Below are 25,034 nucleotides of genomic sequence, written 5' to 3' on the forward strand. Positions count from 1 at the left end.
GAGAAGACAGACAGACATTTTCAAGTATAATTACTTAGTGCTTTTATTTCTTAGCAGCAATATTTGCGATTGAGTTCTTCAGTTTCATAGCTGAACAGTTTGACAATGGTTATAAATGTGCACTGTTGTATTGGATATAATAAACGCATGCTGCTGGAAGTTGATCATGTTCGACATGATATAAAATGCTACTCTTCTTACACACACAAGGCTCCATTGACATATCTGTGGTTACATCTGTATCACTCACCTTTAAGATACAATTCCTAAACTACTCTCTTAGGCTTACATTTTACCACTATTTGCTATTTTTTCGGTTAAACAACTTGTTCTGTACCCACATTCCATTCCTGTTTTTCCTGCTTGAGAAAATCACATTGGAGGTGGGTTTGGAATATTATATTAAAGGAACATACTGAAATATAAAAATAAAAAAAAGCACTTAAAAAAAATTACTTCCAAGTGTCTAATACACCAATACATTCAATACAAAACAGGCTGGTGGGAAAATAATGTTTCCACAATGCACAAGTACTACACGAGAATATGCACAGTATGTGTTTACAAACGTTGAGTGCGGTTCTGGAAGGCGGGATTCCCGGTCATAGGTCTTGTCTCCAGCTCGGCACAGCTCTGAAAGGTGACATCATGCACACAAGCGTTACGCTCAGCCAATAAGACGGTCTGCAGTTTGCGTGCGTTTGTATCACAGCATATGAGACGTACCTGTGGAATGTCTGTGACACGGGGCCTCCCCCCGTCGGCCCGATGACTTTGGTACGTTCCTGCCACCCCTTGGTGAGCTGGCACAGTCTCGACGGGTCTCGGCCGATGTGCGCCTCCACCTGAATCGTTTCCACAGACAGCAGACAGTAAGCCGGAGTGCGGTTCTAAAGTACAAACCGGTACATCTGCATTTTGTACAAAAACAGTTATGCGCATACCTCATTACGACACAGCGAAAGCTGGACTGATACAAGGACTGTGAGCTTGACTGCCACCCATTTCAACTGAATGACCATGATGAACTGTCCATCAGCCATCAGTGACTAAAGGAAACGTTCAGAGAGCAGCTCTTACTCTGGCACAGGAGGATCTGCTGTTAGGGTAAGGGCTGCCGGAGGGTATCCCGTACCCATACAGAACAGAGAGTTTGGCATTTTACATTTTAAACACGGGCAACAGGATGGGCTCCCTGTCTCCACTGTAGCTGGGTTCCTCCTGAGATTTCCCCCCGACTGCTGTTAAGTGTTTTTCTTCCCACTAGGGATTTAAAAAATATAGACGAATACACAAAGACTGCACTGCATTTTATTCTCCTGTATAGAACCCACAGAGCACTCTTCTGGGCCACTGCACACCACTCACTTTCTCCTTCATCCTGGCCAGCTTCTTCTGCCGTTCCGCCTCCTCCTCCTCCTTGTCTTGTTTCTCCTGGAGTTTCGCCTCCAGCCTGCAAATATCCTAAAGCCGAACATGACCACGCCTTTTTAGTGCACATTCACAATATGCATTTCACTAGAATATGTGTCATCAGAAAATGTTCAGTAACGCAACGTGTTATGTGATAAGCAATAAATTATGTTTCAGATTGTTTATTAAAGCTTTCACGCTGTTGGCTGTTTCAGTAACCTTAACCAATATTGCCTTTCTACAGTGATAATCTCAACCAAGACCCCTTCACAGGCAATATCGCAAGGGGTAACTTCAAAATGAGCTGCTTCAGACAATAGCAGCCCCAGACTCCTCAGTCCCTGGGTGACCCTCTCCTGCCTCGTGAGGCTCACCCTCTCCTGGAAGATCTTGATCCCAATGGAGGCGGCCCTCTGCCTCTCCTCCATCTCCTCCTGCTCCCGGCACTCCTTCTCCATGAGGAGGAGCTCCTGCTGGTGCTTGCGCGCCCGAACGTGCACCTCCAGAGCCAGCTTGGCCTCCTGCTGCCTCCGCCGCTCCTCCTTGGCCCTCTTCCTCTGGCGCACCTCCTCCCGGACGAGCCTCTCCCGCTCGGCGTCCTCCTCGGCCCTCCGCCCGGCCTTCCAGGCCTCCAGCCGGGCCGCCGCCTCCCTCCGCCCCGCCTCGGCCTGCTGCTGCGCCTCCTCTGCCTGCCGCGCCTCCTCCCGCCTTGCCGCGTCCTCCTTCTCCTTCTGCCGTTTCAGCTCCTGCTCTCTCTGCCACTGCTTCCGGCTTTTCCATTTGTAGATCGCCTGGAGGCCAAGCGTTATGTACAGGTGAGTGGTACGTAACGTTAGCAATACTTCTAGTATCGGGACCGCCTATATACTTCACTGGGCAGGTTGGTGGTTCAAGCCCCATAAGATGAGTGCAAATGTTGAGCCCTTGCGCAAGGCCCTTAACCCAACATTGCTCCAGAGGGGATTGGTCCCTGCTTAGTCTAATCAACTGCAAGTCGCTTCGGATAAAAGCGTCAGCTAAATAACTGTAATGTAATGCAATTTAATGCTAATATTATTAGCAGGCATGCTAGCAAGTGGTTAGCAAGCATGCACATGAGAACATTCAACAGTGAAGTAGAGGCTGTAAGGTGTGGTTCAAAAGTAGGGAGAGGGTCTTCACACCTGGTCAAGTAAACTGAAGGGCTGGCTGATAAACATACAGGAATTGTAATTTAGGTGCTACACTGAATACATTTAATCCAAACCGATTCTGAAGGAGCTCGAGCTGTATAGACACCTGCAAACACACCCTGGGTTGCAGCTGTTGGGTAGCCCTAATAGTGAAGATCTTCATTGGTTGAGATTCTGAGAGCTGTATTTTGTTTTTGTTGCATGAATATGTCCCAAGAATTTGCGAGCTATAATCTATGAAAAGGTTTCCGTTTTTCAGGAAAAAAACTAGAGAAAACAAAACCGACCATGAAACATTATGTAGAACAAAAACATTTTGATGACATTTAAAATTCAAGTCTGAAGAATGAGGGGGCGGCGTAGGTAACGATGACTATTCGCACATCAAACCAGGTGCTGCTCTGTGCGAGAGCAACAGGAACAACTCAGCGGATCCCACACACTGGAGCTCCACGCACATCTTTACCAACCGGAGGAAGGGAGAACCCAAACCACGGCCTCACCTCCTTCTTCTTCTCCTCCAGGAGGAGCAGTTTCTGGTACCACTCCTCGTGCTCCTCCACCTCCTCCTCCCTCTTGCCCGGCACGTGGGGGACAGCCTCCCTCCCGCTCCTCTTGGCCCTCTCCCGGAGAAAGACCTCGTGGTCGTACTGGTCCCAGCCTCCCTGCCGCCCCCCCGTCAGCAAGAGGAACCTCTCCAGCTCGTTCACCTCCGGGGGGAGGGTCTTGGTCAGGCACAGCTTGGCCGGGTGGGCCGGGGGGGCCTTCAAACCCGCCGAGGGCCCAGCCGAAGCCCAGAGCCCGATCTTCTTCTCCAAGGAGCACACCTCCTGCCAGTACGTGTACTCCCTTTTCAGGAGCTCCTCGTAACTGAACGACAGAGTTCAGAGAGGGAGGAGAACCGTTAAAGACCCGCACGCATCAGCGTTCTCTTCCTGGTTTTAGGATCTAAAACGCCCACAAAACGTTCGCAAAGAGCAGTGACGTAGGGTTTTTGAAAAGTCCCTAAAGTCCCAATTCCCCCTCCCCCTCCCCTCTGTGTTAACATTTGGAAACATCATTCGATAATTATGCAAAAACATGCATCACGTGTGAAATCGTTTTACATTACATTTACATTTACGTGACAAACAGCTCAAATAAATAGCAGTTAGACCCTAAAATATGCAAACATCAACTAAGACTGCAATTGTTTCACTTGGATTGATATGGAACACAAACTCAAAGCTCCAGGATGATAAGAAAAGTTCAGAAATATGTGTGTGGGCCTTTAGTGTACTGCAGTGCTTTGGTATACTGTAGTGCTTTAGTATACTGCAGTGCTTTAGTATACTGCAGTGCTTTAGTACACTGTAGTGCTTTAGTATACTGTAGTGCTTTAGTGTACTGCAGTGCTTTAGTATACTGCAGTGCTTTAGTATACTGTAGTGCTTTAGTATACTGTAGTGCTTTAGTATACTGCAGTGCTTTAGTATACTGTAGTGCAGGGGCAGATTTATTGCCAACTCAATTATTTAACTGGACCCAGTCATTTATATGATGTGTGGTTTTAGCTGTCTGCTAATAAACCTGTGAATCACAGCCGATCACCGCTCCGTCCCTGTATCACACATTTTACTGTGAACTAATTTATGAGCGAACAGCCGTATGTATATTGCACTAATTAGCTAATCGGCCCTCCGGTAATGGAACTGCTGTACAGACATATGAATGACCATCATAAATAACTTCAAACATTAATGATTGTACAGTGTTAAATGTGTAAAATAATTGAGAGGCATACACCTGAAAATAAGTTGCTCCGTTTTTTTATATAATAGAATTTTGAAATAATGCAAATTTCAAATGTGTAACAAGTGTAAATGTAAATGTCTGAATGCCAGTAATAGCAGGTCTATACATTAAAGTGAAAGAGTTAATTCTGCACACTTCGACAATCTTGTTTGCAGGCTGTAGAAAAAAATACTTAAACGTAGAATAGGTAAGATTTTTGTGTTAAAACAAATCCCTTCCTATCATTGAAAAAAACTCACTGACATGTTGACTCACCCTCTGCCTGTGTTTATAGTCCTTAAATTTGGGTTTCAAAATATACAGTTGATGGCCCGACACTCACCAAAACATTGTATGACTGTACAATAATTCAAGCCCATTGGTTGAAAATTGGTTCTAATTGCCACAGCCAATGGCTTTTCAACGTCAGCACGTTCACAGAGAAGGGGGAGGGATAAACGGTGTTGTCGTTTGAGGGTGTTTGTTGCTGCAATTCCTCTCTTGAGTCCGAAATTACCTATTGTACCTTTAACATCCATTCGCATACCTTTGCCGTTTATCTTCTTTGAAAGTGCTGATGGAAGTTTCAACTTTGGTAATAATTTCTTTCAGCTTCTCGATTACTGAAAAAAAAGAAAGAATGTTTGGAGTAACGCCAGCCAGCTTTTCGGTGCTGAGATAATGCAGCAAAAAGCTCTCAAATAATGGAAAGCACAAACAAAATAAACGATAATAAATACTGCAGCTTATTTCCGTTGAAGACGAGAGTGCCGTTCTGCTGAAGCTAGGCCTTACATTCTGGGGTGGGTTTCACATCTATCAGCTGTCTCTGGAACCTGTTTACACCATTGCGAATTTTCTTCAGTTGCTGCTGCAGTTTCATTACTGTCAGAGAAAAGGACACAAACAACAGTTGTGACTGATGTTTTGGAGCCCTGCGTCGTCAGTACTGGAAATCCCAATACCGTGCCATTACCGCCAAGCTGGAATAAATCGGATTCTGAAGAGGAAAAAATAGGAGAATCTTAACGCCCACACCGCTGGATCCAGAGCAAAGAGGAAAACTGCCAACGGCCCTTTAACAGAGCATTAAGAGGTTTTGTGTGCGTGTGTGTGTGTGTGTGTGTGTGTGTGTGTGCGCACATGTGGGTGTGTGCGCGCATGTGTGTGCACACATGTGGGTGTGTGTGTGCATGTGTGTGGCTAAAATCACATCTTTTTTTTTTCTTTTTCTTTTTCTTATAAAGAAGTGCCTTTGTCACTGAAATTCCTTGCCATATCTGTTCCATTCAGGCACATGAAATGAAATTAAAAAGCCAATTGCAATGTGAAAATGCGGATGGAAACACTGGTCTGAAGAGTAGGTCTGTGGAGAGTACTCTCCAGCGATAACAGGTACACACATAGATAGGTGGGCTGCCCGTGCTAATGGAAAAAGGACAGATGAAAGGCACTTCAGAAGGCAAAGTGTTACCAGCCTGTAACCTAAAGAGGCTTTTAAAGTGAAGAGCCAATCATCCGCAAAGTGACAGAAGGGCTATGAGGGTGAGATATTTTAATAGATTTTTATTAACCCTTTATATATCAAGATTCTTTAAAAAAAAAAAAATGAAACAAAAGCCTCTTTTGCAAGGTTGGTTGGCATTTTCATATAGCGCCTTTACAAGCGCTGTACAATTGATGCTTCTTGATTCATACACACACTCACACACCGACGGCGATTGGCTGCCATGCAAGGCACCAACCAGCTCGTCAGGAGCATTTAGGGGTTAGGTGTCTTGCTCAGGGACACTTCGACACAGCCCGGGCGGGGGAAGGAACTGGCAACCCTCCGACTGCCAGATGACTGCTCTTACTGCCTGAGCCAAGGTGCTCCTGGCATCACAGGCTTCAGGGAAGGAGGGATTCCTCTTTCTGTTAATACTCTGTTGAAACTTTTCTTCGTGTCCGCATTGAACAGTTTGCTCGTCTGCTGCCATGAGTTTCCTTTTCAGTAATCGTTCCTCAAAGACCTTCAAGCCAAAGAAGAACATTCCAGAAGGCTCCCACCAGTACGACCTGCTGAAGCACGCCAAGGCCACACTGGGCAGCGGGAATCTGCGGCAGGCTGTGATGTTGCCGGAGGGAGAAGACCTCAACGAGTGGATTGCCGTTAACACGGTGGATTTCTTTAACCAGATCAACATGCTGTACGGCACCATCACAGAGTTCTGCACAGAGATCAGCTGTGCCGTCATGTCTGCGGGGCCCAGGTATGAGTACCACTGGGCCGACGGCACCAACATTAAGAAGCCCATCAAATGCTCAGCCCCCAAATACATTGACTATCTGATGACCTGGGTGCAGGACCAGCTGGACGACGAGACTCTCTTCCCCTCCAAGATCGGAGTGCCCTTCCCGAAGAACTTCCTGTCTGTGGCCAAGACCATCCTGAAGAGGCTGTTCCGGGTCTACGCTCATATCTACCACCAGCACTTCGACTCTGTCAGGAGGAGGCCCACCTCAACACCTCCTTCAAACACGTCATCTACTTCATACAGGAGTTCAGCCTGATCGATCGGAGGGAGCTGGCCCCACTGCAGGACCTGATCGAGAAGCTGGGATCCAAGGACAGATAGAGTCAAAATCCTCTCAGTCAGTCTGTTAGTGATTTTCTCTGTGAACATCTGTGATTCTCTCTGTCAGTCTGTCTGTGATCCTCTTTGTCAGTTTGTCTGTGATTCTCTCTGTAAAGTCTGTCTGTGATTCTCTCTGTGAACATCTGTGATCCTCTCTGTCAGTCTGTGATTCTCTCTGTAAACATCTGTGATCCTCTCTGTCAGTCTGTAATTCTCTTTCTAAACATCTATGATTCACTTTGTAAAGTCTGCCTGTGATTCTCTCTGTAAACATCTGTGATTCTCTGTCAGTCTGTCTGTGATTCTCTGTAAAGTCTACCTGTGATCCTCTCTGTCAGTCTGTCTGTCTGTGGGGCGACATGGCTCAGGCAGTAGGGGCAGTCGTCTGGCAGTCGGAGGGTTGCCGGTTCGATCCCCCGCCTGGGCTGTGTCGAAGTGTCCCTGAGTAAGACACCTAACCCCTAAATGCTCCTGACGAGCTGATCGGCACCTTGCATGGCAGCCAAATGCCGTCGGTGTGTGAGTGTGTGTATGAATGGGTGAATGAGAAGCATCAATTGTACAGCGCTTTGGATAAAGGCGCTATATAAATGCCAACCATTTACCATTTACTATTTAATACCATTGCAGTATGTACTGACTAAATGACTGAGGGGCAGATGCTGGAGAGGATGCTGGGATGTTGAGTTTATGAAGGAGGAATTGTGAACTGTTAGTCAGCCCACCATGAACAACAATTGCTCACCCACTGATTTTATTCAACTTTAGAACAATTAGAACAAAATGGCAACTGAAAAATTTTAATTTTTAATTTTTAATTCAATCTTTTTCAGTTTTTTTTTTCCAAGTCTTAAGGGCAAACGCATAGCTAAATCTGTGATTGCTGCTATTTGGACTAAATTAAGAACCTTGTGTTTCAACAACTGAAATGCTGTAAACTACAAATGAATTTACAATGGAAACTGACAGAAGCAGATTTAGTGTGATCTGAACAAGACCACGATGCCTGCTGGTTTTTGGCATTTCACCACTTAGTCTAGATGTATTAAATAATTGATTGGCTAAAGAGTCCAAATATTATCTGACATTAAGTCACAACATACCCTCAGTTGTACGGTCATGCCTGAGTTTGATTTCAGATTCTTCTACTGTTCCAGAGTCGTCTCTAAATATATTCTTGCTTTGGTTGCTCAGGGTCTTTTCTTTTTCAAGTTTGTCAACCCTGTATTTGCAAAAATGAAGAGACAGATAGCTAAAAAAAAACACAATTTTAAACAAAGCAAGATAATTCAGATTTCATAAAATTCATAAATAAAGGTAAAATAACAGTTGAGAGATTCCACATCAACATTAGGCTATGTTATGTCAAGCTCCTGTGTCCAATAAATAGTGCACTCTCTCCAAAATTTATACTGCTTTTCTGTACATTCAGGTACATACTGTCTTCTGAGCTGCTCTGCAGTTCGAAGGAAGTGTATCTTTTTTCCCTGGGAAACGTTCTCCATCCTGGACTGATTAGCATGGTGGCCATGGTCATCCCCGCCCTGAGAAAACAACAATTGTGGCTACTGTGAGATTTATCTTGACAATAATTTGAATGATACTTGTTTTGATCCAAATTCTAATTTCAAAGCAGTTAGCTAGGTCAAGTTATGCTCTGTTAAAAATAATTGCCACTTAATTCTCACAATTAGTCAGAACTGATATCAATTTAATGATCAATTTGACGCGTCAAAAAAAAAAAGGGATGAAAAGGTTTCATAACATCTTTAGCGTTTTTGCCTAGAATTTTTTATTGGAGATGCTCAGTTCTGATCCTGGATGACTATAAAAGGTTGTTTTACTGTATACTATATCCTCAAACGCTAACAACTTCATTCAAATTATCATTGCCTCAGATTGTCATTTATGTAAATTCATTTAACAGCTAGATGTAAACCCTGCTAGATACTGCAACCTAACTGCATCAAGTCTGAGCAGCTCTGTAAAGATAAAATCCTGGCATATTGGACACATATTACTCAAGAGATCTTGGAATAGGATTGGGAATCAGGAGGATGTTTTATTTTTTGCATTATTCCAGGTGTTGAAGGGTGCTACTGTTGCACCCTTAAACACAATGCTAAACAGCTTGATAACAGATGTTATGCAACTTAGTATAGGTTTACTGGCTATCTATGCATTCCTAACATTACATTATTACCAAACGTGCAAATGCTCTGTCAAGTCGACAACGAGCCAAAATATATAGCTAGCTAGCTTGCTTATAATAATAGCCGGCTACTATTTTACATTTTACATCGTTTTTTTTTCAATTTAATTATAGCTCAAATTAAGTATTTCAATGAGACCAGCTATATTCCACATCAGTGATTAGTGAGCTAAATCATTATGGTAAATGGTAAATGGCAGGCATTTATATAGCGCCTTTATCCAAATAATTTAGCAAGCTGGAAGACTTGGAATAGCAGCCTGTTAGCAACGTAGTTAACCTAATTTAGCTTGTCAGTTTGCAAGCAAGCTACGATTTTTATTATGCACCGTGGGAGCTAAACTACCAATATACAACACAAGCAAAAGCGACCGTTAGGAACGTACATTAGACCTTAGATTTATGCAATTATTCAATAACTACTTACGTCTTGAAGTGCATCAGACGCCGCTGTTGCTAGGGAAGCCATTTTATATTTTGAATACGAAAACTTTAGTGACAAAGCTGAAGTAAAGACTAATGGTTGACCCTAAGTTGTTATTATCATTTTACACCAGCAGGGGAAGCTCACCCCATAGATGTATCTGTTCGCACAGCCGAGGGACTATGGGGAAAAATACTAAAACGTGGAGACTACTTTATTCGTCTGAACAGACCGTGCATTGCATTCTATGATGAGTAGAATTACGCAAAAGGTTCTAATTCCATGTCTTTCCTAAAACGTATATAGAAAGCAAGCATTTACATCATGGGCATTGTACGAACAGCATAACTTAATGTGATACGGCTTGGGGGTTGTCAAACATATTTTAGTCATATTTTATTAGCCTAGCTTGTTTCTCCTACATTTTACATTTTGGTCATTTAGCAGACGCTTTTAATCGAAAGCGAATTACAAGTGCATAGGTTCTTCCATAGGATAAAGCATCAAATCCATAACTAGTAAAATACACACGAAGGGCTGTTCTAAACAAAAGACAACAGTCATCGTAAGTGCAATATCTCTTCTTCTCCAATATGGCAAATGACAGGTTTCATTTTGGAAGTACACCAGGTCTGTATTGAATCTAAAGAGCATGTAACTATGAATAGCAACTCAAATCCACTGAGTGGTGACATCTGAAATATTCTGTGCTCTTGGTGTGAAGTCATAGTTGTCTTAACAACATAAACAGCAACAAGCCCTAAGAGATTTTGGTAAGGGGAAGTGGCTTCCCGATTTCCCCTCCAACTCAACCAGAAAGAATGAGTCTGTGGAACAAACAGCGACGTCACTGGCAGTTGGTCGCAGGACTTCCAGGGACTGTCACCATTTTGAAGGGGACTGTATATAGGCAACTCTGAACTGAATATAGTGACTCTGAACTCTTTAATTCCTGAATATCAGATGTCTATGGCTGCACAGCTATGGGCTGCAGCGCTCACCTCCAATTACCTTACAGAAGATTTTGTACCTGTAATTTTAGCAAATGTTCAATGTAAAGTAGTTGCAGTGCTTTGGTAATGGATACCCTCTGGCAAAGTATATACAGCATGCACCGTTCTTGAGTTGAGCTCCCTTGAACATGCTGAGTGCATCTGAGGCTAATTTTGGATGAAATCTTTATCTGTTGCTACTGTGTGCTTGCATGAGTGTACTTTCTCATGGCCTTTGGTGATATAATTTACAAAATAAATGACGTTTTTGTAATTGAGTGATCATTGTTAAGTGTAAACGACAGACATTTTTTAGAACATTTTTCAATTTCTGGTTACTGGGAGAATAATTGTGAATTTAATGATGTGGCAGTGTTCATCTGCCTCCTCATTACCATAACTTGATACACATTATCCACAACGTGTGAGTATTTTCCACTATTAATCTTTTAAAAAAGAAATCTATGTAAAATATGCGTCCCACAACTGGATTTAGACTTAAAATTTGATACCAATCTTATTGTTGCCATTGGCAGACCTGCTTGTCTTAAACATGTGCATAATGGGTTGGTAATAATGAGAGAGTGTATTTATTGTAACATGTGATGGGAGTACTTGCTCCAAAAAATCTGTTTGCATATCTTTGTAAAAAAATATGGTGATAAGTTTATCAGGTCATTTCCTGGCATCAAACTCAAGGAAATGCTGTACGGGCCTTTACCCTTAGTTTAGACCTTTCATATTGTATGTCAAAGGTGGCTTGTTTAATTTTAATTCCGTTTAAAAAAAAAAAAAATCTCAAATTTGGCCTTCCCAGAACAGCGTTTCCTGCTTGGGCGGTCGTGTTCGATTGACAGCGTTAAGTCGGCTTAACGGAGCTTGTCATCGGCGATATTGTGGGCTTCAGACTTCGGAGGGTCTCCACTCCAAGATGCAATAAATTTTGCTGTCGTCAGACCACTGCCACTGCTCCGTGTGTGAAATTCGAGTGGGCCACGTCCTGCGGCGAGATGTGTTTGTATCTTAAAGGACTCTTAAGGTCACCCTGTATCAGGGAGAACCACCAAACCCTGAGGAGAGAGAGCACCCAGAGAGTGCATTTCCTTCGGTGGCTAACGCTAAACGATCCCAATGCGCAAGCAGGGTGCCCTTTTAGAGAAAGATCATCCGTGAGAAAGATCGCAGGGTCAGGGTGGAGACCCCCTGCATACTTCCGGTGGGTTGAAATTTATCAAGGTGATATTTGAAAGAATCTCTGGAAACTGTAAGGAGACCTTCTTGTAATGGCCTAAAAGTGGTGATACTTTGTTCCTTCATTCTGAAGATCTTCGCAACAGGAAGATAATACCTAATTGCATTTTTGACAAACTTTGAAGAATGTGACAAAACAATGCTCGTGTTATTAAAAATGTCAGCATTGTGCAGATAAAAAACACTCATCGCAGCCTCTCCTTTCTGAAAGCGCCAAAAGAAGGGTTAAATGCATCCCCTGACCTAATGTCACAACAGCGTGGCATTGAGAGGAAATGGGAAATGGGAAATGGAAACATCCAGAAGGAACTCATTTTATAATGGGGAAAAAATAGGTCAATCCAGATGGGAAATTTAGGTCTGTGAATGCGCAGATCTCTTAAAGACAGAGCACTCTTCGAAGCTCAGCCCCCTGGTCAACCGTAATGAGGACTGTGACAGGTGAGCAGTGGCCTCTGAAAGCTGTGAGCCCTTGTGGCAGACCGTGACGTTGAGCACTCCATTTACGTCACAGCAACTTGTTTGGTGTCGTAAAGGGCAGTCTTCGGTCTCCAGCCCTGACACGTGCCTTTGTCGTCAACGGCTATCTTAGCCACGGAGTAAAACATTCCTTTGAGGATGGAGGGAATTTCTTTACAGTGTGTGTGTGTGTGTGGGTGTGTGTTGATTGGTTTGTGGCCAGTGGAATATTTTTGAATGATTAAACCTTACACTGCACGCCCCTACATTCTACCTCTTTATGAATGATATTGAGTTAAGCCCGTTGTTTATATTTTACTGCACTTGAGGTGAGGCAAGCTTCTTACTGGTATGGCTGTTTGTTTTGGACATTTATTCAGCCCTGTCAGATTTCAAATCTTTAAGCTGTTTCAAAACATGTCAATGTGGGAGTTGGTCTGAACTGAACTGGTCAACCAGCTACCAGCTGTTTAGAAGCCTAGCTTGAGCATTTTTTTTATTTAAAAAAAAAAATCTGGGCCCAGATATTCATGAACATTATTGGTCACCAGTGGCCAATGATTGCAATATTGCTATCAGCCTTTGAAGGTGAATGATCGGTGAAGTAAATGATTAACCCACATTGTTTCAGTAACTCTTTGAGTGTCTGGGATTGCAAATGGCCAATCACGACACCCATATTCTCACTCCTGCATCTTATGAAATAACCACCATCACAATGCCACTACAGTTTGTTTCATAAGCCCTTCATGACTGCAGTGTGTATACAGTGTTTGTGTAATCAGAAATTAAAGCACTACTTCATGTGACATTGAAATAAAGTTTAATGGAAGCTCTGTCTATTTGTTTGTACCGAATATACTTGGTGCAATTTTAAGACAGATATTGAACATATCCGTCTGCACGGATATGGAATCAACATAACGGCTCCCACTTCAAATTTTTTGAATTACTTCTTTTAACTACAGAAACTCTTCTGCCAATCTGGAAGAAACACCAAATGCATAGACTTATTGACGGTCCTTTATTAATATGATTCCATATGTACTGTATAATACCTGCATTGGTTGCTTGGGACTACCCCTGTTAAACAATGTACTGTTAAAAGAATCTGTGAAGCACTTTATATCATTGCCTGAATGAGTTTTAAACCAACCATGGTCATTAGTAAAAATAAATATCATTGTAAAAACAATCTGGCCCTTTATTATCTGCACTGATGTGTCCGCAAAAGTAATAATTACAAACTGTCCAGCGAACAGCCACACCCTGCAGCAGCGATGTGTCAGCAAAACGGAGCACCAGGCTGGATCTGATTTCCTATATGATATGCGTGCTATTCCTACAGTGGACAAACCATGGCACCTCACTGTGCGGTCCCCAAGGCAGAGGCAGGTTCCACGGGGCAAGTGAGGTGAGAGGGAAGGGAATACTCCGTTTAGCGAAAATGTTACCTGACGTGGCCTTTTACTTTGTTGCGGTGGGAAGAAGGTTGAGGGGGTCAGGAAGGATCGCTGTGTTTCCAGGGCTATTAATAACAGTTCAGAAGCGTCGGCAAAGCCAAACGCCACTCAAGCTATTCTGAAATCATGAGGACTGTATTTCTTAGAACGGTATTTGCGTCACAGAATGCCACACGCGCACGCTGGCAGTATATTCTACCCCCTGTACATCTGCAAGGCCTCTACAGTGACACCGTTGCATGTCGGTGAAGGAGCTATGAGACGGGTTCACTGCAGGATAATTTCTCCCGCAAAAACGGCTGTATAAGACTTTATACTTAGCTGGGCGGACCAAGCGCAGCCTGATGTGACACCATCGCACTGACACCATTTTATATTGATTTCAGACACCTCCATTAGGTTCACAAGTTCAGGGGAAGGCTTCCTGTGAAGGTGGGGTCACGTGGCCTTAAACTAGGAAGGTAAACAACCTTGTGTTTACTAAGGCATACATCACCGATTCATGGAAACCATAGGTTTTTATGGTGTATGACACTTCGTGGTGAGACAAACTGTGTGGCAATGGCCTTATGTTGGCTATTTTGGGCCAAACTTTGATAATTTGGGATTTACATTTGGATTTACATTGTATTCTTATCAAAATAAATTATACATTGTCTTGCCCAGAGGAGAGTGCATTCCTTTCGGCCTGTGATGGATGCTATCAGATTTTCCCTATCTCTTTCCAAAAGATAAAAGATAAAGAGTCAACATGATAATTGATAATGCTTAATTTGATATTTATATTATGTATTAGAAACCAGCTATGAAATTCACACCAATTCATTTTCTTAATAATATTTTCTTTGATAAAGCTGTGAAAGAGGCTTATATCTATACGAGCCATTTTCTGTGGGAGAGGTGCCTATTCTTTTTTATGTCTTTCACTATCAGGAAGCTGGAGAAATGTGGTGACACATCTTTGTTTTGGCTGGTTCAAGCCTTTTCCTCCAACACAACTATCTAACAGCCCTATTCCGAGTGAGGAAGCACAAAGATGCTTTCATAATGGAGTAATGTATTCCCGTGAGTGATAGTAAAAACAACAAAATGAGGAAAATCTAACATTTTTGATCTAAGACGGGGGTGTCCTGATGGAATACCGTACGGTTATACATACTCCTGTCGTGCCATTTGAGGAAGTTCATTTTAAAAGGGTGAAAGCCCCCCAAGAAAACCCCATATTTTAGTTTAGAAATAGATTAAATTATTTTTATTTTTGCTTAATCCCCCAATAGCAACCAAAGAGAAACACTGAGAGCTCATCCACTTTGTCATAATAGACTGCAAAGCTGGGCAAACTTGAAGAGCAAGCCAGCTCAAAGTATCAATGATTAACAGCTGAAGCTAAGGAAAGTATGTTCCGGAATATGTTCCAGTGTAGATCGAGAGAGCTGAGCGTATAATGGCTTGCAGTTTGTTGCTGAGTTCCAGGTTAAGGTAGGTGTTGACTGCCAAGCTAGACATGCGACCTCAATTGCATCCAGTAGTCGGGGAACTGTGAATGCGTAAGAGAAAGGGTGCCTTCAGGTCGCCTTGAGGTACAAGATTCAGTCCATACCAAGGTGATGTGGAAACATCCACAGCAGCCGTGCTATGCACCACAGCCATGGACGAAATGCTGTACACACCAAAGAGGTGGATTTTATAACTATGAGATTAGAGGCTAATTGAGGTGAGGAGTTAAACACTGAGGTGATCTCAGATTTCTGCACTGTGTGTGTGTCTTAGTAATACATAAATACATAAATATGTCATAGAAACAGATAACTTGGAATGACATTCCAGTTAACCAGAGAATATTCAGTCAAAATTCTGAATAGAAGAACATCAGCAATATAAAAATAATATTCAAAATGTTTTGTCCAATTGGATTAAATGGGCATACATGTGCAGTTTAAAAAAATACTGTTATTCACAGTGACAGGTTTGATCTAGTTACATTTGTAAATGGATGAGGGCAGCATTACTGTATATGCATGTGTTCATTCATTTAGGCATAAGCCAGATGGTTTTCAGACCCGGAGACCCAGTGTGAACTCTGGTTTTCATTACAGCAAATCTCTTGATCACATTTTGTTGTGAAATACATTTGAATATTATGCAGGTGTTCCATTAGCGTTGTATTTTAACTATTACTTTTTTTTTTTTTTTTTTTGTTGTTTCAGTGGCTAGGTGTTGGCACTTTGAGTCCTTAGGACCCCAATGAGAAAAGTAAACCATTGGTTGTTATTTATTAAGATTTCTGAGATTTTGACACTGTACACATCCATTTCTGAGACAGTGTGGCCTTTAATAGACGTACAGTACTGTGTAAAAGGCAATATCTTAGGTACCATAGATTTTCTAATATATATTAAATATTTGATCTTAGATGTTTATTTTTGTTTTTTGTCATTAGTGTGTCAGTAAAAAGAGCAAATTTGAGATTTACATTTATTTTCCAAAAATTTGATTTTATAGCGTAATGGATGTATTTCATTAAAGTAGCACATTCAGTAATGGACTACTTTTCAGATAAAAAATTGATCTGTCTTTATTATCTGTAGAGCCAAAAGCAAGAGATTCAAAGTGTGCAGAAGAACTGTGGCAAGTTCTCCAACATGCTTGGAACAACCAAACAGCTGATTTTCTTACTACACTGCAGGACAGTGTACCTATGAGAATTGATGCATTTTTATAGTCACACCAGGGTGGTCACACCAAATATTTACAGCTAATTACAATTCAGAGGTTTCAGTTATGGTTGGAGCAAAAGCTCGAATACACAGTGGGTCCCCAATATTGATTGAAAGCCCCTGGTTTTGGCAATATCCAAACCTGTGGCCTCAGGTTACAAGCTCCCATCTGCTGTTGCTCTGTAACAAGTCCCATCAACACATTTTGCAACAGATTTGAGGCCTATACAAATATTTAACAGACCCTCATCTGTATATTACCTACAGCTACTATTGCTTTCAAATGCTATCTGCTTATAAATATTGGCATACAGAATGCTTGAAAATAGCAACATACACAAGAGTCTAATAAATCAGAGAATTATGACCCTTTACAAATACACTGTAAAACGGTTTATATGTATGGTCAGTAGCTCATATTGTTGAGGTTTTTAAAGCGGTGCACAGATGGTAGCTGCTTCCAGAATGGGCTATTAAATGCATAAAATATTGGGAAGATTAATTCGAAATGGGAAGATATATTTGAGGTCCTAACAAGACCTCAATTAAAACAAATTCCTGCTAGCAACTAATTTACTTTTAACAACCAAAATAAACTATAAAGGCTTAATAGCCTAATATATTTTAATAGTATGATATTTCAACCACAAACCCATGAATGAAAGTCAAACCAATGGAAATCGTGAGCTGAGAATTAGAACGTTCTATCTGTGTTCTGAGTGATTTTGAGATATTGAGCTTCAAAGATACCAGAGTGAATGGGCTCCAAGCAGATACAACCTTTTAAATATTTAATTTTTTCATACTTTTAAACAGTATTTTTGAATAAAACTTGACACAAATATTATGTTATGACACAAACTAATTTACATTCTTACCTGCTAAAGTTGAGTTGAGTAGAAGATGGGGAGATTTGGGAGACTTGGGCTGTGAGATTCATACATACACATATAAATATAAATTATTTTTATCTGGTCTTTGAAAATTATACAAAACATGCCCCAGGAGTTGAACTTCCCTGAGCAAAATGTATTCCATGCGCATTTGCTGAACTTCGACCAGTGCTGAACAGTGATAAACATATCCTTTCTTCAGGCAAGGAATGGAACTGAAACTATGGCAGTGGTTTTGACATCTGACCTTCATCTTCACCAATCATGAATAATACTGGACTTCTGAGTTTGAGAACAATTACTGAATGCAAAATAGAAAATAGCCTGAGCCAGATTGCTTAATGTGGTTAAAGTTCTCATTCCAAAAAAACACTTCCTACAGTTATATATTTAGGTTAAAGGCTGAACAACACAGGCCTTCATAATACAAACACACTCAATTCAAATAGACTCCTTCTGTTACATTGCATTTGATGCGAACATGGGCTCCTTGATGCTGCAAAATAAATGGATAAATCCCTTTCCCCATAACTTTCAGTCCGTTACCTGTAAAGCGGAATGTGTTTGGGATTAACTGTTGTTGTGGGATTTCATTTTAAAATACACGTGAGGGACAATTCACTCACAGATGTGACCACACTAGGCAGACTCCATCTGTCTTGCTGGCTTTCTACTCGGCCACACACACATCATCACCAGCTTGGCTGAAGTCTCTGTTACTCTGAGGCACAGTGACTTAGTTTCCCAGCCTTCCGTACGCCTTTCCATAATAAGACAATACTACTATTTATAAACGACTGCGTTCACCTCTAATGACACTCATTCTCATTTTAAGGAGTGTTTTAAAAAAAATTCACATTGTGCAATCAAAGGTGGGCCTCTTTCCAGTCATTCACAGACAGAGTTGCCCTTCTTGTTCCATTTCAATGATCAAGCGCTAAGTTGAATAAAACAGTTTAGCGCAATAGCAGCAGCACCGCAGGCTCAAGCGGAGTTAAAGCCTTCTGCAGGGTGTGTATGCATGTTTTAACATCTGTCTGAAAGCTAAGCGTCGTTTTTTCGTCCGGCCTCAACACGACCCCGAGGTCTGCAAAGGTGGCTGCTGAGGACGTGCACGGAGCAGACAGACCCGACAGCGCTCGCGTCAGTTATATAATCTCCCGGTTAGCTGAGAACTATGGCATGAGAGGATCGTGTATCGGCAGAGCTATCGGGTCTAATCGAGAGTAATGCACACCGCCTGCTAACGCCACTGACTGGATGTCCTTGCCAGGCACCGGCGTTTGGAGGGACTCTCAGGCAGATCGAGTGCCCGGCTCCCTCGGCGCTCGATCCTCAGTCCTTGTAAACAGCCGCTCCGCTGCGTCTTCTCGGCTCTGAACGAATCCACCCCCTCAAACCAAACCAAACCAAAGACAGAATTCAGACAGAAATCAGACATAAATCGCGGCTAGCTTGTTGAACACCGAATGATTTCCGCTTCAAGTCCACAAACTGTCCCCCATCCTCCTCCTCACCCTACTTAACAATTCAAGTTGCTGGTAAAATATGTAATATGTTACACACACACACAAATAATAAATCAACATACTGTGGGCTCCTGACATGGACAAAACGAAAGATGCACAAAAAGTGCTGTAAACTAAAAAAAGAATACTTATTCACATAAACTTTATTTTTCAACATGCATAAAGTAGTGCTCTTTATTAATGATTCAATGGAATCAACCAAATATAGGCAGGTTCCACAATTATTGGCACCCCTGGTTTAATACTTGAGTCATAAGTCTTTTCCAACAAGTTGTGAGAATTGGCTCAGGTTGTAAGCAGTCGTCTGGCAGTCGGAGGGTTGCCGGTTCGATCCCGCCCTGAGTGTGTCGAAATGTCCCTGTGCAAGACACCAACCCCCAATTTCTCCAGATGAGCTGGTTGGTGCTGTTGGTGTCTGTCCGTCTGTGTGTGTGAATGGGTGAATGAGAATAATCAATTGTACAGCATTTTGGATAAAGACACTATATTACAGTATGCTTGGAGTCAAGACTCAGCTTCCTAGCAGAAACAACCAGATCTTCAGCTAAGAATACCGGGTACTTTTTGAATTCACTCCCTTACAGTTATAATTCCAATGAGGTTAGTCAAACTCAAGATGTTGTGTTATTGTACTCAGTAAGGGCTGACTTCGTGCAACCCTTTGCTTGTGAAAAAATGAAAATGAAATCAACAAAACATCTTGTCTAAGTCTGGCTAAGTCAGAAAAAAGGTATATTTCCCAAAATATTGGTGTTTTCCTTTTAAGCTGCGATCCTTGGGTTAGTTATAGCCTCCCTCACCATCTTTCTTGCCACTTGCGGGGATAATATGAACTTGCATTCTCTTTCTGGCAAGTTTGCAACCACTGCATATGATTGATGCCTTTTTAATAATGCCCTTAAAGTGTTTAACTGTTTATGTATTTTTTTGTACCCATTCCCCGACTTGAGATGCTCAATTACAATCTGTGTCTTCCGAATTGACAGTTCTTTAGCTTTTCCCATGCAGATGGCTGACAAAGGAATTCATTTAGACCAGGGGTCAGCAACCCAGGTCCTTGAGAGCCACAGGGTGTGCTGGCTTTCATTGGTACTTGGCATTAACTGATCAATGAAAGCCGTTGATTACACAGTTAACTCACCTCACCTGGTTTCTTGGGTCTGAATCGGTTGCTTATTTTAAGGTGGAGACGAAAGCCAGCACACCCTGCGGCTCTCCAGGACCAGGGTTGCCGACCCCTGATTTAGATTGAGATGAACTAAATTAAAGTAAAATTGTATTGCCAATTTTGCTTTGATTTTCTCAACAATAATTGTCTGGGGTGCCACCTGTGGTTTTCAGAATTAGATTACATAAAAACGTTGAAACATCAGATTAAATGTATTTAAATAAATGTATATTGTTTTCCTGTACAGTACCAGTTAAAAGTTTGACAGACAGACCTTGCCCTTTTCTGGATTTTTTGATAAATGTTTTATTTCCACTAATGGCTTTATGCCATCAAGGGTCCAAGGTATGAGATGAGCCTAAAACCATCCTGCTGCTGCCAGATATGCTGTAGATACTACAAGGGACATTTCTCCTGATTAATTTTCCTGTTGAACTCAATGGAAGAATTTTTCAGGAGAAACATCCCTTGAAGTATCTACTGTATATCTCATAGCAGCACGGTTGTTTGAGGCTGGTTTGATACCTCAGACCCTTAAAGCCATTTAGCCAACAAATGTGTTCTATACTGTATCAGCATAATTTACAGCCAAATCTATTCCCACCCCCCAATTCCCATAGAGATCCATTCAAATGCAAAGAGTTTTAGTATCGCTTGTAGGACAACCTGAGAACAAGATATCCAGACTCTGGTGATGTTGAAGGAAGTCATGCTATGCAATGGATATGCAACCAAATACAAAACCTGACTTTTTTATGTTAAATTGTCTCAAACATTGAAATGGGGGGCTATTTATAAAAAGTGCTGTAATTACTACATGGTGCAACCAAAATGTATAAAAACATGGTTTAATAAAATATGAGAATCTGAATTTGGACCACATATGAATTGATTGATTGAAATCCAGAAAAGGGCAAGGTGTGTCAAAACTTTGTATGTTTTTAAAACTTTGCAGAAATAAAAAAATTTGATCTGTAGAAATATATGATGGGATGTCTGTTTTCTTTTTCAGGATTTCGGATGATTCACAATTAAACAGTGTGTTTTTCAGTGCTCACCGACCAAGTGTAGAGTGCTTGGTTGTCAAGCCAGGAAACTAAAAAAACATTCTTAACAAGAGCAACTTGATATCTCTTAGTTAACACCAGAAGTTTAAAATAAATATTTGTTTACATTGTCTGCCACTCTCGCGTTACCAAAACATCATGTGCACGGTCATGCAATTTTGCTAAAAATAAAATGTTGTGATTTGGCATTGCATTAGCTTACTGAAAATATTTTTTGTCACGGTTCGAAAAAGTCAGCACTAGTCATTTCAAGTTTATAAATAAAGCAATAATTTGCTGTTACTATGTGCAGATTTATGTTTATATAAAGCATAAAGGCAGCGGATCATCATCTCTGCAGAGACCATCCTTCTTTTCGTGGGTGTAGCTTTTATGGTCACAAGAATGGACATTTTTGGAGTCTAATTACTTGCCATCAGGTTCACAAGGAGGCCAATGAACTTTAGTAACATGTTTGTAATAACAATTTAAAAAGGCTGCACAGCCTATAATTCTGAGGCCAAACATATGCAGATATTCATCTGCATTTGGGCGCACTGTCAAAAAAAGTAAGACTTTACAATATGAAGAGACTGGGGCAATTTCAACAAGCAGGCTTAACCCCCCCCAGACCACAGAACTGCCTTACAGCAGGAACAAGTGCCCCTTATCGCACACAATAGGAGTAGATGCTCCAATTTGGATCTAGTTCTGCGGTCTAGAAGTCTAACCTACTGCTAAATTGGTTGCAGTCGCCCCATTGTGGCCGTATTTCAACAAACTGGCCCCACAGGGGCCTTTATTCAGGCATTTTTTTGTCAGTAGACAAACACTTGAACAAACGAGATGAGTTCTCCCAGGCGCATCGTATCACCCTGCTTTGAAGCCTCGTCAGACAGCTTCCAACATTACAATGCTAGCGCTGGGTACATTTTCTCATTCTCGGCTGCATCACCACCGAGCCAACTGATGAGCTTTATCAGGCTCCTTTTGAAGACAATCAAGACCCAGTTCTTCAGTCTGTAAGAAGCGAACTGCTGAATTCAGGGCACGAGATTGTTTGAGTGTGTAAAAATAATCAGCTATTCAATACACCAATGGCACCGTATGACTCGGAGATAAAAATATTGTTCCTCTTTCGGCCTTTGTTTGGGAGGCTTTGGCGTTTAATCCTTCCTGTGGCGCATTACTCCACTCATTCTCGGTTGTTATAAATCATTTAGTTTTACGCAGGAATCTGACACCAGGACAAAGGGGGTCTTGCCCAACAAGGGATGATTCATCTCAGCTAATACAGTGTCACCAACTCAGACATGAAGCCTGCACCTGCTGTGAACCTGAGCCCAGCCAGTTCTGTAGTTAAATACAGCCCCGATTCTGCCCTGGCTAGGACAGGAGGAAAACCGCTACAAAATGGCTGCCCTTAATACCACCCTCACCCTATAAATATTACGCTGTTTTCACAGTTGACGGAGTGAAAGGGACCATTGAGTGGAGCACAATGATTGGCGGACGCAATGATTGGCGGATGCCAGATGACATCGTTTGTCACTCTCTCGAAACATTCTGGCCTTAATGTCCTGCTGACATTGTGAAAGATCTTCATGTGCCCCGAGTGTTGGTTTCAGAGCAGTTCCACGGGTGTAGTTAACGCCTGTCCATTGAGGAATTATTTTTCAGGACTTGGTAAGGCAACCAACGACATTAAAATAAGACCGTAGCCTACAGTCGATGAGGAGGCCAGTTGGCATCAGCAAGCTCTCGTCTTTAGGAGTTTATATAGCCAGACGAAACAAGAATGGTTTGAGTGCAATCTCCAAGACTAAACTTGCACTTTTATCCAAGGCAGCTGGTGAGGTAGAGTGGCAGATAATGCCTCACAGAAAGATCCAATTTTAAATGTGGAGCAGGCCACTCATCAGCATCCATTTTATTTTTAGCTTCATCGAGTGACCCTCAAACCCTGGTTCTGCTGGGGCTCTGCCAAAACAAATAAGCTTGAAAACCAGATAATGTTCTCAGCTCTCCACACCAATATGTCAGTTTCACATAAATTTCTGGGTGCTAATTGTAGTGACTTTTGAGAACGCGAAGATGTTCTTCAATCCGTCATACAGCAGCAAGATGCGGCCAGACGACACAAGACTGTCCCCTTCACACACCCTTCCAGACCAGTGTGAGCAAGACGAAACAAAACAAACAAAACAAACTTCCATTCTCGCAAGGTGCTCATCTCAGCAAGCTTTCATTCGTTGACGAGTGATGCACACAAGGGAGAGGGAAGAATGGCGATCCAGGGAGAGAAGTCACCTGGAAACGGCTGTATCTCATCGGATCGGCAGGCGGGGAGACCCTGGAGCAACAGTGTGCGATGGAGGAGAGTTAACAATAGGACATCAATTATACTCAGCCACGTGCCGCCTCGAAATAGACACTGCACAGTATCTCTGTGGACTCTCCGATTTGTCACAGTAGAAAGGATCTAACTGCAGCAGGAATCTCTCTCATCCCCATTAAGGACAGGCCGTTTATTTCGGCAGATTTCCGTCCCGTCATCTGGCCCCGACCCTCGTTGATGCCTATGGAATTTATAATGCCGCCTTCCCATCAAACACGAACAGCTTTCTATATTTATAGCTTCGGCTCAGCTTGCATGTTTTCCAGAGGAAGGAAAACCCCCTGGCCTCGAGACCCCCGGAGGCCCGACTACGGTCCCGTGCAACTCGTACCATTTGATCAAATGATCGCTTTATGAAAGAAATACACTTTCGGAGAAAAAGAGACAAAATATGAACAAGTAAGCTGAGGAACTGATTCAGGTGGCCTCAGTAAAAGACTCAGAGGATGGTGAAACTGCCCATAGTCATGTGCAAGTGGCAAACTAACGGTTAAGAAGAAGCGTGAGCCTTCGCTGAAAATGTAGAAACGCTTCCTCATCGACATGCGATGACTTGTCCGTGCACCTTCCCAGACAACGCCCGAACGAGCTTCCTGAAGAGAAAAAAGGAGCCACGCATCACAAATCGCTCCTCCAGAAGCATTCTAGGTATGCTAAAGAACGGGGACATCGAGGGAAATTCCCAAGGCACTCAACCTCAGGATCACGAATACGGAATTAGAATGGTGAAGACGTTGCTGAAAGCCTACTCTTCGCTGGGTTAAACGTGGTGGAGGTAGTGGTGGGGGAGGTTACCTTAAGCGGCAGGACGATTCGGACATTTGCACAAAGGGAGGTTCGGCGTGCTCCTCTCCCTCTTCGCCCCGGGGGCCTCCGCACCGCCTCCCGACACCTGGAGGGACGCGCTGGAGCCGGTGCCGCTAAGTAGGACGCGCCTCCATCGGGGCGTTATTCAAAGCTATTTTAAGACACGGCAGAAGTAGGCTGAGCGCTAGACGCCGAGGCTGAGAGGAGAGAGGACAGGGAAGACTGTGTGGCTTCTCACAGCGGAGATCAGAGGCGCAACCTTCACACGGATGAGTCGCTTGACAAAACGCCAGGTTCACCACAAAGGCCCGACACGTCAGTGCTTCCCGTCGCAAGCAGACAACAAGCCGAAAAGGAGTTACGCAAGACGTGGATGTCTGGCTGGCTCACCGTGCTGCATTCACGATTCAACCAGCTTGTTTTTTTTTTTGTTTTTTTTTCCCCATATTCACTTCATGACAGATCATTGATATCAAAAAGCACACGGTCACCCAATTACATCCTATTACAAAGCTGAAAAATATATTATGACATAAAATATTAAAACACAAGTAAGTCCATAGAAGGGCTGAGCGTGAACTTTGAAAGTGAAACTACTCATTGAATGAATCAAAAACACGATTTTGATTTCAAATTTGAACCAAAACGACGACACATACTCACTGTAATACTGACTCCTGCCTTTACCTGAGAAACAGA

General features: G+C 42.4%; 1 protein-coding gene and 1 pseudogene across 2 annotated transcripts; one reads left to right on the top strand and one right to left on the bottom strand.

Moving 5' to 3' along the window:
* Positions 1–17: 17 nt before the first annotated feature.
* LOC133141292 (coiled-coil domain-containing protein 112) lies at positions 18–19,919 on the bottom strand. 2 transcript variants are annotated; one of them, XM_061261795.1, is made up of 11 exons: positions 19,162–19,919; positions 17,373–18,780; positions 8,417–8,520; positions 8,080–8,198; positions 5,154–5,243; positions 4,906–4,981; positions 3,089–3,455; positions 1,788–2,204; positions 1,369–1,464; positions 727–845; positions 18–633 (listed from the first exon to the last, which is right to left on the bottom strand). In XM_061261795.1, the coding sequence occupies exons 3-11, from the start codon at positions 8,479–8,481 to the stop codon at positions 603–605; spliced, it is 1,380 nt and encodes a 459-aa protein (XP_061117779.1). In that variant the 5' UTR covers positions 8,482–8,520; positions 17,373–18,780; positions 19,162–19,919; the 3' UTR covers positions 18–602. The 2 variants fall into 2 exon arrangements, with proteins under 2 accessions (XP_061117779.1, XP_061117778.1); XM_061261794.1 differs by lacking the exons at positions 17,373–18,780; positions 19,162–19,919 and adding an exon at positions 9,616–9,710.
* On the top strand, positions 6,289–6,976 carry LOC133141293 (MOB kinase activator 1A-like; annotated as a pseudogene).
* Positions 19,920–25,034: the final 5,115 nt, after the last annotated feature.

This window comes from Conger conger, chromosome 11 (genome assembly GCF_963514075.1).
Source record: "Conger conger chromosome 11, fConCon1.1, whole genome shotgun sequence".
Taxonomy (NCBI): Eukaryota; Metazoa; Chordata; class Actinopteri; order Anguilliformes; family Congridae; genus Conger; species Conger conger.

Coding starts and splice junctions, on each gene's coding strand:
- LOC133141292 (XM_061261794.1), bottom strand. CDS start 9,657: ATGGCTTCCCTAGCAACAGCGGCGTCTGATGCACTTCAAGAC. Junction 2,205..3,088: donor TGGAGGAGAAGAAGAAGGAG/GTGAGGCCGTGG, acceptor CTTGGCCTCCAG/GCGATCTACAAATGGAAAAG. Junction 846..1,368: donor TGGCCAGGATGAAGGAGAAA/GTGAGTGGTGTG, acceptor GAAACGATTCAG/GTGGAGGCGCACATCGGCCG.